This window comes from Suricata suricatta, chromosome 5 (genome assembly GCF_006229205.1).
Source record: "Suricata suricatta isolate VVHF042 chromosome 5, meerkat_22Aug2017_6uvM2_HiC, whole genome shotgun sequence".
NCBI lineage: Eukaryota > Metazoa > Chordata > Mammalia > Carnivora > Herpestidae > Suricata > Suricata suricatta.
This window is the reverse complement of record NC_043704.1, coordinates 29,220,438-29,233,265: the sequence shown is the minus strand read 5'-3', so window position 1 is coordinate 29,233,265 and position 12,828 is coordinate 29,220,438. Positions and strand designations below refer to the sequence as shown.

General features: G+C 35.9%; 1 protein-coding gene across 6 annotated transcripts in view; it reads right to left on the bottom strand.

The window, feature by feature from the left end:
- Positions 1 to 468: 468 nt before the first annotated feature.
- Positions 469 to 12,828, bottom strand: part of NRIP1 (nuclear receptor interacting protein 1) — an 83,603-nt gene continuing 71,243 nt past the window's right edge. For 3 of the 6 annotated variants that reach the window (XM_029939131.1, XM_029939129.1, XM_029939130.1), the window contains one exon: positions 469 to 7,762. In XM_029939131.1, coding sequence (XP_029794991.1) covers positions 3,961 to 7,425 — 3,465 coding nt within the window. In that variant the 5' untranslated portion in view covers positions 7,426 to 7,762 and the 3' untranslated portion in view covers positions 469 to 3,960. The remainder of the gene's footprint in view (positions 7,763 to 12,828) is intronic. The other 3 variants (XR_003908578.1, XR_003908577.1, XM_029939132.1) reach the window with 3 other exon arrangements.

The following is a 12,828-nucleotide window of genomic DNA, read 5'->3' as shown; positions in this document are numbered from 1 at the left end:
ACATATATTTATATATGGATGCATGTGTACCCACATTATATACACACTCATTTTTGAAATGTGATTAAAGACCTTTTTAAATTTAAAATAAACATAACACTCATTGAAAATTGGATAAAAACCTCTAATAAAATCTTATTTTAAAACAAATATTCATCAAGTCTTTATGTTTGAACATTGTACAAATTCTTTCCCACTTTTAAAATCTACAGTGATCATTCGGTTACACACCAAGTAACAGAGCTGAGGCTAGGTAGGCTGACTGACTATCTTTTTGAGCAATGCTTTAATTGCTCTGCTTCTAGATACAGTAACTTGCTGGCCACCTTCTTTTTTCTCCCCCCTTACTTTTTCTGAGAAGGGCAAGGCATCCACGAAGACTTTTATTTTCATGCCCAGAGACTTTTATATTTATGGAAAATCTAAAACCAGACAAAGCCCACAAAATAACAGTCATTTCAAACGGAAGACAATGCATTTTTTCTCATTTATTCAAATTCACTGCAGGAAGTAAACACTAAAAGATTAAAAAACAAAACAAAAAAATTCACACTGCAGTATGTACAGTTTCATGACATCACATGAAGAAATTAAATTTTTAATAAAAATGACAAATTATATTACTAAGCAGATTGCATCAAAATTGGTTGTGTAAACCCCAGAATTCGTATCATGAGTGGTGATGTGCCTGCATTCCAGTATACTGGAACACTCCTGGTATAATGTGACATTTCCAACGGGATTAAAAAATTCATGAAAGTAGTTGTGTGAACTTTTTATGTTGAAAAGTGGTTGACTTGATTTTTAAAAGTTTTAAGACCCTTGGATTCAGAGCACATTCTTTCACAAAGCTTAAACCACAGAAGTCATGTCCAGAAATGGAATACTGTCCTGTTGGGACGGACATCTGATCTGACTCGTTAAGACATTTTGCCAAATGCACAGACGCACAGGGTCCCCCATGCACTTTTCATGCAGCAGGTAATCACAACTTAAATAAAAGGTTTATTTTATACATTTGTCCAGACTTGCAACTGTATACACACATGCACAATTTTTAAACCTGTCTGATTATATTTACACTTATACATGGAATATACAGAAACCAAAGAGATTAAAAGGCTTTTCTGTTGCATTAGAACAATACAAAATATGTATTTTTCATTAAGGAAATCACTATTTACATCACCTTTAAAAACTGATTTTAACATCTTCATGTAACAAGTCAATATATATATATACATATTATATATATATATATATATATAAAATATATATTCTCACCAGTTTACTCTTCTGTAAGATGTACCAGAGAATAAACAGGTAATGCTACCTTACTGATGTCAATGAGAGCTGTAGTACCCTTTCACAAATGACTTCATTAGGAAGAAATTGTCTAGATATCTAAAATAGTCCTTGAAAATGTGTGTATGTTCATCCTTGTATCTACATATGCATAAACAAAGTGAAGATGGATGTATGCCCTTTCTCACTGCTCTTCTTTAAAATCACCCTAAACTCAAATTGGGGACATTCTCCAGTAAACCAGAACACCATCCTTGTGGTCATGTTTAGCTACGTATTACATATCCTCATTCCTTTAACTGTTAATAACGATAACAACAAAACAACCAACCAACCAAAGAAAGAAACAAAAATGTAGCGACGCTGGCCCTGGATGTTGTTTTCCCTGACCTAAATTTTGCTCCTTTGTAAAAGCCTCTTTTCCCCTAATCAAAGGAGAATACCAACAAGTTTTCTAACATACCTTTAAGGCTCCCGACTTCTCATAATGGCAGGAAAAAAAAAAAACCCCGACTTGCTTAAAAGCTCATGTATATAGTGTAGACAATAAGATTGTCACAGAGTAAATACGGGATGGAGTAGAATATATTCACTGGCCAGTGGGACTTCCATTTCAGAATAAGCACATGCCTTCATCTCTCCGTGACGTAGCATACTATTCACTCCTGACTATTGTTTTATAATATATCCAGTAACTATTTACAAATCATTTTGAGAAAAAATAATCATTTAAGGTTTTAGATCATATTAGGAAATAACACCCATTTTTAATATAAAAATCTTAGAAACAACTTCAAGTAGAACAGCTTCAAATAGATTTCCTTCTAATTAATAGTTGATCATATAACGATTTTTTGATAGGTCAGTAGCAAACCCGGTTCACTTTTAAAAACAAAAATATCTGGTGAATGAATTGTGGACTGTAAAAACTGCACTTAAACACATATGGACTCATTTCAAGATCAAAACCCCATGTGGCTCAATAATAAGTTCTTCCAAGATAACATCCGTGTTAACGTGCAATTACTTTTCTAAAATAACAGATCCAATGGAGTGATTGTGTATGACTCTGTCATGTCAATGACTTTTCTACTTTTCTGTTTAGTCAATCTGAGTTTAGCGCTTTTCTTGGGCTTGAAATAAGTATTTTCACCTTCGTCAGCAATGTTCTTAGGACATGATTTTAATAGAAATAATGGATGTATTCAGGAGAAGTGTCCAAACCATCCTGGAATCACCTGAGTTTGGGAAGTGGCCTGTTACTCCATCCCTAAGGCTAATTAAGTAGATGTTACTTATTAGAACATGTAATCACAGATTTTCCTGAGATGTTGAGCCAGATATGAAAGTTGTCCCCTCCACCCAATTTTTTTTATCATAAAAAGTATTCTGAACCCGATTTCCAAAGACATACGGTTATATATGAACTACAATACTGCAAATTTTGGGTTTAGATATAACTGTACTGGGGAAAATATAGGCATCAAATAGTTGCTTTTCTTGTGGTTTTTTTTGTTTTTTGTTTTTTTTACAATCCTGTGTTCTGAGAAAAGTCGTAAGCAATGGTTCTCAAACGTGAGCGTGCAGAAGAAACATCTAGGGAGTGTGTTAAGATGCAGAGGGAAGGTTCCCAGGTCCACCTAGCAGAGGGTCACGCTCTGTAGATCTGAGATGCTGTATAGGAATCTGCATTTTAAAACAAATGCTCCAGATGATTCTAATGCAGGTGGTCTGAGTCCATCTTTTAAGAAACCCCGGTCATAAGACTCACAGGTACCACAGAAATGGTGAGAAGTTAGTTTTACAAGAGATGGTGAAAATTGTCCAAAGAAAAGCCATTTCGCTTCTGTTAAAAACAACTTCTTAAGTATTCAACTATTCAGGAAACCACCTGAAGATAAATGTTAACTTCCTAATTCTGTAAAAGGAGGAATATTAATTTAGTAAAGTAGTTAAAATACAAAAATGGAAATCTGCCTTTTTTTTTTAAGGATCTATCAAACTTCCATCAATTGTAATCAATTTTTACTAAGTAGCACAAGGTTTAAAGAAATAGATATTGAAAAGGACTGGGCTGGGGCAGACACATTAGGAACCACAAAACCCCTTCCAAGAGTTAAAAATAAATTTTTTTTAGCAAAAGTGAAAAATGTAAGCATTTTTTTTCTAATTTATTTTTGAATCGAATAATGAGAAGTGAATTAGTTTAATTCAATAATTAACATTAAAGAGTTATTTAACAATTTGGACTTAAAAACACATGTGTTATGTAGACTGACTTCTGCAAAGCAAAGTAAAGTACCCTAATAAAGGCAGTAAAATGCATTAATCCACCATGGATGGAGAGTTACATTTTCCTTTATGCCTATCATCTGTGATTATAAAAGAATTTCATTCAGAGGCTACTCACAGTTGGTGTCCGATGCATACAGAGTGTTAAACAACCGATTACTAGCTCAGTAGTTTCCTCAGGACATCTAACATAAAGCAAAAAAGTAGTATGCATATTTAAACATCATCAGTAACCAATACTTTTCAAAATGAAAAAAGTTTCAATTATACCATGCTTTTCTCAAATCATGCTCTTATTTATACAGATCTCAAGTTCATACTAATTAATTTTAAAAAGACCCAAAGCTGGATGGCAGGTACATTTTATTCTGATTCTTTTTTTATTGTTAGCACGTTTCCCAGAAGTCCATAAACTTCTCCATTTGCGCTGTGTGGGCGAGAGGCATTACTTCCCATATGGCTATTGTAAGGGCTTCTGAGATTGAAGAAAGAAGCTTTAGTTTCTGCAGCAGGAAGTAACTCTTCTTTGATTGTAACCTGTGAGACGCTTTCAGCAGATGAGGGCTCCCTCCAAATGTCCTTGTCCTGTGTTTCTCGACTGGTAACCGAACTGCCTCCCTTCTGAAGCATGTAATACAGTATCGGGTTAGTTTTGGTCAGTCTGGGACAGTCCTTTTCATACTCATTCTTTTCCGCATCTGTGATTACCCACTTAATGGGTCCCTTCTCACTGGTCACGGAACACCCATTCGAAAGCCCAGATTCTGGTCTAGACCCTGCACAGCCCAAGTGCTCAGGAAAAGGAGGACTTATGGGAGTTTTTACTCCCCCTGGGTATGGAAATGTCCTGCTGTCCATGCAGCTGCTGGGCTGGGTGGGGCTGTACATCAGTCCATTTAAAGAAGAAAGGCTGAATTCAGGCTTGCTGTTGGTCACATTATTTTTGTGTCCTTTCTTTTTACTCTCGACGACAGAGTTACTCCTGTGCTGGGACAAATCTCTTACGCAGTTTTCTGAGAGAAGCAGCTGCTTGAGAACATTGAAGCTTTTGCTCTCTCTGGCCCAACTCCTGTGCTCACCGTCGCTGGCTGAACCATGACTGGTAGGATATTTAAATTCAAGATCATTTTTGTGAAATTTCAGCTCTTGCTGGTTTAGCAAGGACCCATACAACACTTCTGGAGCACTGTGACTGTTTGCGGCATCGACTACGTTATTTTTCATCTTTTTAAACGGATTTTCTAAAGGCTCAGTATAAAGCTTCCTTTTCTTAGGAACCATGCAAAGATTCTTTGATTCTAGAAGTGTCAGTTCACTATTTCTGTGACTATTGTCCAGGTTGTCTGTCAGGTAACTCTCTTGATTCTGTCTTAGCAGTCGACTTAACAGACCATTCTTTGAGAAAGAAAAACCCTGAGGTGAAACGGGCTCCGATTTAAAGTCCTCGGACACTGGTAAGGCAGCTGCGCTTCTCTGCGCCGGAGGAGCCGTACCTAAGAACGGGGCACCCTTGGCGTCGTGGCTCAAGTGCACATTTGTATTATGAATGTGTAAGTCATCACAAGGCTCAGATTTTATTTTTACCATCAGTATTTGTTCATTTAAAGCTCTATCTGTGTGTTCCTGAGTGCTTTCATCTCTTAAAGGAACTTTCTCTTTCTTTTCACTCTTCCCTTTGTTGGGGTTTCCAAGGAGCAACTGGAGGACTGTGCGCCTTTCAAGCAGATTTTCTATTTCAGAACCAGAAAGTCCTGATTCAGGACCTGTTGCTGGACTGCTGAATGCCTTATTTTCTTCAACCGCATTTGTTTTATTTGAGAGCAGAGGACTATTTAATCTATCAACCATGCCCATAGGTTTATCTGTGTTTACACTTAGCAGCTGTTTACTAGGCCTCTGCTCTTCCCCTGTGGAAGACTGTATCCCACACTGAGCCAAATTTTGTAACAGTTTACTGGCACTGAAAGTTGCAGAGTTTTGTGTACCTTCATTTTGGACTGGTTTCTCTCCTTGCGATTCTTTGCTTTTTGTAAGGTCCATCAAGTGGTTAGATGCAGTATTTGCTGGCCTTTCAGGTTGAGAGCCGCAGGCATATGGTGGGGAATTCCACTTGATGACCAGAGAGTGCTGGGAAAGGTTGATGGGAGACTCTGCTTTGGATGATCCCAGTAATGGAGGAGTGCTCACTGGGGTAGTCCTGTGTGTACTGGGGCTTTCTATCACAGAAGTCCTCGTGTAATTCTGTGATCCGAACTTTGCCACATCACTGTGTACTTCCTGAGGGCTGTTGTTTCTTTCTACGTTTTCCTCATTCTTATGGCCAAGTAGCAACTGAAGAAGGGTTACTTTCTGGTGTGAATTTAGCTTAGAATTCTTTGAGGTATCTTGATCTTCTTTGAGATCGACACTGGGGACTTTGGGGTCCCAAGTGTTTAGCAAAGACTGAGTTAAATTATCAAGAGAAACAGGCTGGTCAGGTTCTGGTTTCTCAATTCGATGTTTGCAAGACAAGTCTATGGGAACACAGTTGGAATAAGAACTTTCATCGCCACTGCTATCATCTGTAAAACTAGGATTGTTATCTGAGTACTCGTCAATGGTTGTAGGTGTACTGCTTTCCTCAAAAATGCTTCCTCTTTCACTGTGACTGTGTCCGTTCATTGGCTTTGGTATGGTCTGGCTTTTAAGAAGATGTAAAAGCAAACTATTATTAGCAGCTTGTTTTATACTGTTTCTTTCCAGTGAGTTCTTATAGCCCACATTTTTTGGGGAAGAGGGAACCCCCATTGGATTCTGAAATGTTGTATTCTTGCCAGCCATTAGTTTGCTTGATGATGTTCTTGCCTGACCATTGAGATGGCTTGACATTCCTTTCGAGAGCTGGAAGCTGCCAACATCCTTCTGGCCATTTTCCTGCAATCTGGCCATAGCAGCAAGCCTTTCACTTGCCGCTTGATTTGCATTTTGTGTTTTTAAAGCGTGTTCTCGAGAGTACTGCTGCAAATGGGCTTCACTTGAGAGCAGTAATGCTAACTGGCTACAAGCAACACTAGGTTTGGGGGACGTGGCAGGACTAGCCCTTTTTTCCACCATGCTTGCAACTGCCTGCAATCTTGCAGCACATGACAAGGGTTCACTCATGACCTTTGTCCCACTTTGTCCAACATGATGCGGTGACTCTGCGAACCGATCTCTGATGAGGTTTTTAGTTACATCAGGAAGATTGGTATCAGGCTTTTGATCTTTAGCTTTACTTTTCTTCAACAAAGTTTTTAAGTGACTTGATGCAACACCGTAGCACCTTAAATCTTTTTCCACTTTTAAGGAATCATGACTGAGGGCATAGCCTTGCTCCTTGAGGCTCTGCCTAATTTGTTGCGACAGAGCAACAGTCTGCAGCCTAGAGCTGAATGACTGAAGCAAAGAGGCCAGTAATGTGCTATCTTGTTTGCCTTTAGGCACACTGTCAACCATGCCAGCTAGCAAAGCTTCCTTCTTCACGTTTAAATTTACGATGGAATCAGACAGCCTCTTCCGCTTCGCTGCATTCCAGTCCTCAGATGACTGCAAGAGTCTGGCTTTTTTGAGATGCAGCATGCCAGATCCCTGATATGAATGTGTATTGAGAACGGGCCCATTACTTTGACAGGTGGGAAATGCATTGCCAGAAATGTTAAAGTTCTGATCTTCTTCATTATGCCCAGCAGACTTTTTGTCAATGGCAGTACCTGAACCCTCTGCTGCCTGATGCATTAGTAATCCTTCTAGGTAAGTTAGAACAATAGAATCCTGGTGCACATCAGAGCCAAGCTCTTCTCCATGAGTCATGTTCAATAGAAGTGTTCACAAGGGCTTGGTTTCTAGTCACGTTGAAGAATGGTTTTCTGTGGGGGAGTGAGATGTAACTTTAATAAGTGAGCGTCAGTTTATCACCTTCCATAGTAATCAGACAGAGATGCACTGTTTCATTCCAACCAGGATTTCTTCTGGCAAAGACAAGATAAATGGTGGGCAAACTCCACAGCGGTACGACCGCAGAGCAGATCAACTCCTAAGCAAGAAGAACTCCTTAATACGTAGATCTACAGAAGCAAGCAGACAGAATCCTTAGCGAACGTATGCTCCTTCTTCATCTTGTGTCCAATTAAATGCAAATATCAGTGTTCTAAAAAAATAAATAGATAAAAAAAGTTAGGAAGGGACAGAGCTAGAATTATGCTTTGATACATATAAGCAAAAGAATCGAATATGTGTAACTTTCTATATATGTGTATCTGTGTATAAACATAATACGTATACATATATATGCATTACAGTCAATTCTTTAGTAATAAAGAAATGGCACTTCTTTGCCATTCCTATCAAACTGCAAATCTCCACTGGAAAGCCTATAAATTAACCCATATTATTAAAATAATCAAATCCTTTAAAGAAAACACTTTGATGGTTTCTGAATTTTCACGAGCACTTTCTACAAAGAAATATGAATGCTAAGTCTCTTATAGTAATATAGCTCTGTAACGGAGCTAGAATTTGCTCTCTGGCATGACTGGGAGCTTATGAAGGAACAAAAGCACAAGTCAAGGAGGAAAAATGAAAAAAAAAAAAGATGAACATGACATGACCTCTCTGATGAGCTGGATGTGGGGTTGAGGGCTGCAGAAGATTCACTTCTGACATCCTCGAAATGTCACACACTCCACAAGTGATCTGCAGAATTGCTGTTTTCAAAGAAATGGAAGCACTAACGCATACAAGTATTTTGTGGGCCTGTGCAAAGTGTGACAGTCTTAGTCATATTCATAAACATGTAAGTATAATCTTTGCAAACTTATTCACCCATAATTACCATGACTTATTAAAACCAGAAGAGATGGATTCTCTAGATGCTCATCAAATCCATCAGAGGTTTAATATATTTGTTTTGAAATCTCTGCTCATTTGCTTTATGTAGAAATTTCAACGTGAGGTCCATTCCAAGCAGAACACAGGTTGTGGGTAAACTTGTAACTCCCACATGTCTAGGGTGTTCCTAATATGAGGTACTTTTCTCCCCACCCACGCTTTTTGTTTTTGTGTGGCTTCGCTATTACTAAGTATAAATTAAAATATTATATATGATTTGAAACAATTCTGTAAGATTTTAAACTAAAAATCATTAATTTAGAAAAAAATGTGAAGGCACTTGTACCTATTTTTTAAGTTTAGAAACTGTGGTTACTATAATATGTATAAATGTAACATGGGTATACAATAGGCTATCACATCATCCTGTTGAAAAGTGGGCAGGAAACAAATTTAGAATAGATTTGAAGGGAAGATGACTAACTTCTTCGAGAAAATTCTAAGTCAATGTGGTTATTTTTCATTAATTTCTTTGAAAAGAAATTCTATAAACAGCACCATTACATGAAACAGCGAGGAAAGAACTTCTTATCCTGCTTTTTAATAAGATGAATCTATAAATGAGACTATATTTCCTGTGACACTGCTCTAGGCGACACTTAGCCACAACACCTACCAGCCTTCTAGCAAAAAATAAAATGCCAAAGATATTAGGAATTCTGAGACTACTTAGGCCTGAATTCACTTATACCCTATTAAAAACTCTTCTGGGAATCAAGTGAGCCAAAGTTCTTCAGAAAACTTCCTTCTCCTTCCTTTAAATAACTGAAGCAGGAGAAACTGCTGCATTTTGTTAATATTTTAAGTCAATTTATAAATAACAAAGAATGAAGAAATAATGTAAACCAACTTCATTAAAAATTTAAATAAGAATTTGCACATAGTTAACCCATTCTGAATTCCGTATCTTCCTGGTTTTGAAAGACAACATATCCATAATGGGCAACTGACAGCTTGTCGACTGTCATTCATACATGGATTTGGAAATATCTTCTAAATATCAATTGCAGATTTCAAATACATGTCTAAGAAGTGGGCATTATCACTTCTGGGTCTTCTTTTTGTACCTGTATAAATCAAAGAGTGTTACTTTGGAAAACTTCGATAGCTCATAATTATGCTGAAGAGAGGAAAGAATTTTCCTTACTGCATAAACTGCAAAATATATATTTTTTATTCTTAGATTTACTAACACCAATTATAATGATTAATCAATGGATTATCTCATTTCTATGCCATCTATTTTCTTTCAATCTCTTTTATTATATACCAGCCTTCAATATCTGTCCACTTATGAACCATTTTCATATAAATTTAAATGTGCCAACATGATAAAAGAAGAAAGAATACTGCCATACATCCTTTGAGCAAAACAGGGCAGTTGAGGTTCTTGTCACAAAATAGTGAGTGATGAAGTCCTTCTTACTGAGTAGCTGACTAGATGAAATCCCGTATTTCCTTTTTGTCCTTAGAATACATTGTTATGGGAACAATGTGAGACGACGGATGTATTAAGTAACTTTACAATGAAAATCATTTTGTAACATATGTGCAAATCATCACATTGCACACCTTAAACTTTCACAATGTTATATGTCAATTACATTTCAATAAACCTGGGAAAATAAGAACTATATTGTTCACTCATTGATTCTTGCGTTTGAGAAAATTCATTTCGGATGTTGTCATCTGAAGAAAACAGTGTTACTTCTACAATCAATGTCACCATAATCATTCGTGTCTAGAGTACAACTATCGTTCTCTTTGCAGTCATCCTCGGATTCACCTAATTGAAGTATCTTCCTATGCCAACTTTCTTCTCTTTGACATTACAGATGGGAAAGGAAAATACTGAATTCTCTATTATATTTCCTAAAAACTTAGGATAGGAAGACTACAAAGATAGTGTCTCCAGACTTTTCTTTTAAAACATTCATGAGAAATGATATAGAATTAATGGGCTATGGAATAAGGAAACTGAAGATGATACAGTGATGGCTTATTTCATTATTGCATCATTCTTCCAGGCACTTCCATTATTTTCCCTTGGCTTATTATTTTAGTCTTTATTTGGCACAGCTGGAAATAATGAATTAATTCTCCAGATCAGAAAATGGAAAAATATACATAGATATATGAAAATTAAGATCACTAAGGTTCCATAATGTATCTCTGATTTATCTTGACCATATGCATATTTGGGTCAAGATAAATCATTTCTCCAAATGATCTAAGTTTTAATACACAGACTAGTTTAGTTAAATATCTAGTAAAATGCTTTAATTCAGAAAGTATTTTTTAAAAAGCTATTATTTTTAAGTACCTAAAAATATGAAATTATGTTGAAGTCTAACGTTTTTATTTAAGATTTTAATCAATAGGACAGTTGTAACTAACGTGCACATTAACCATTCCCAAATGGGTGTTATACTGATTCTCTGAAGTAAACTATTTTCATTGCAATGTGTTTTGCACTATTTGCACTTTCTATTTCTACCAATCAAAAGAAAATATGAATTTTTAAACACTTTTTAAAATGGCAAAATAAAATTTTACTTGGATAAAAAGAAGGATGAATCTAATAGAATTCTTATATGTGGGACTACTTTTAGTTGACAATAAATAAATAGTAAGAAAGGTCTTCCCTCAACTATTTTTAAGGAAAGGGTTCAGTATCTTACTTGTCATCAAACTCTCCATTAAAAACATATTTCAATGACTAAACATCTATGAAGTTACTTTGTATGGTGTTTAAATTATGTCTAGTGAACACCTCATGACTTCCAATTGTTTCCATGAAATCTCTTCTAATTTATTTTCCATTAGCAAGTAATACCAGTTTGAGTGTTGTTTAATTTAAAAGTATTTCTCCAATGCCACTCTAATGAGCATTTTAATTTCTGGCTCTGGTTCCTCAAAATGTAAAATTAACTGAAAGGCTACTTACTTGTGATGTTTAGGAATAACTTATCCTACTGGATGACATTACCTAAATTCTACTGTAGATTATTTTAAGGATGCTTTTTGCACAAAAGGCTATGAAAAATACTATGTTTCATTAGAATTAGAAGAAAAATATCAAAGTATTAAGAAACTTCCAAAGTCTTAATTATTGAACCTTGTATTAAAACAATATAAATTGACGTAAATAATTCAGAAAAGTCTTGGTGTTCTCTAAGGTAAGACTTTGAAAAAGAGTTTTAAAAGTTGAAAGGAAACAAAAATCCAAGAAAAATTTATCAAGGGGATGTAACACCAAACATTTCATCCAAATGTATGAGATTAAGCTTTTTAAACCAATGGCCAATGAAAAGTTGTAATACATAACACCCAACACTTAATTTCACAGAACAAGAAAAAGAAAAGGTAACATTTCAGATAAGGGTTATGAGGCTTCCTTAAAAAGTCAAGATTACAGTGAATCCCCTATTTTGAATAAAAAGTTATTTTTAACCAAGTCAACAAAACTGTAACTGAAAAAGGAAACATTACCAATACTGATGCCACAGAAATGAAAACAATCATAAGAGGTTACTATGAACAACTATACTCCCAACAAACTAGAAAACTTATAGAAATGGAAAAATTCCTAGAAACATATAACTTCCCAAGACTGAATCAGGAAAAAATAGAAAATCTGAATAGACCAATTACTAGTATGGAGATAGAATTAATTAGTGCTAAAAGATCTCCCAATGAAGAAAAGCCCAGGACCAGAATTTCACTGAACATTTGAAAAATTAACACCAATCCTTATCAAACCTTTCCAAAAAAATCAAGGATGAGGGAAGACTACCAAACTCATTTTATGAGGTCAGCATCACCCTGATACCAAAGCCAGAAAAAGGATACTACTAGAAAAACAAAAACAAAAAAATCCTACAATGATGAATTATATATGATGAATATAGATACAAAATTTTCCCATAAGATACCAGTAAACCAAATTCAGCAGCATATTAGAAGAATCATTTACCATGATCGAGTGGGACTAATCCCAGACGTGCTTGGATGATTCAACACCAGGAAATCAATCAATGTGATACATCACATTAATGGAATGAAATTGTCATGACCATCTCACTGGATGCAGAAAAAGCATTTGACAAAATTCAACATCTACTCATGATTAAAATTCTTAACAAATTAGGCATAGAAAGAAACATCTCAACATAGTGAAGGCCATTAAATGACAAGCCCACAGCTAACAGCAGTTCAATGGTGAAAACTTAAAAGATTTTGCATTAAAATCAGGAACAAGACAAGGGTGTCTAATTTTGACACTCCTGCTTAACTGGTGTTAGTCCTAGGTAGAGCAATTGGGCA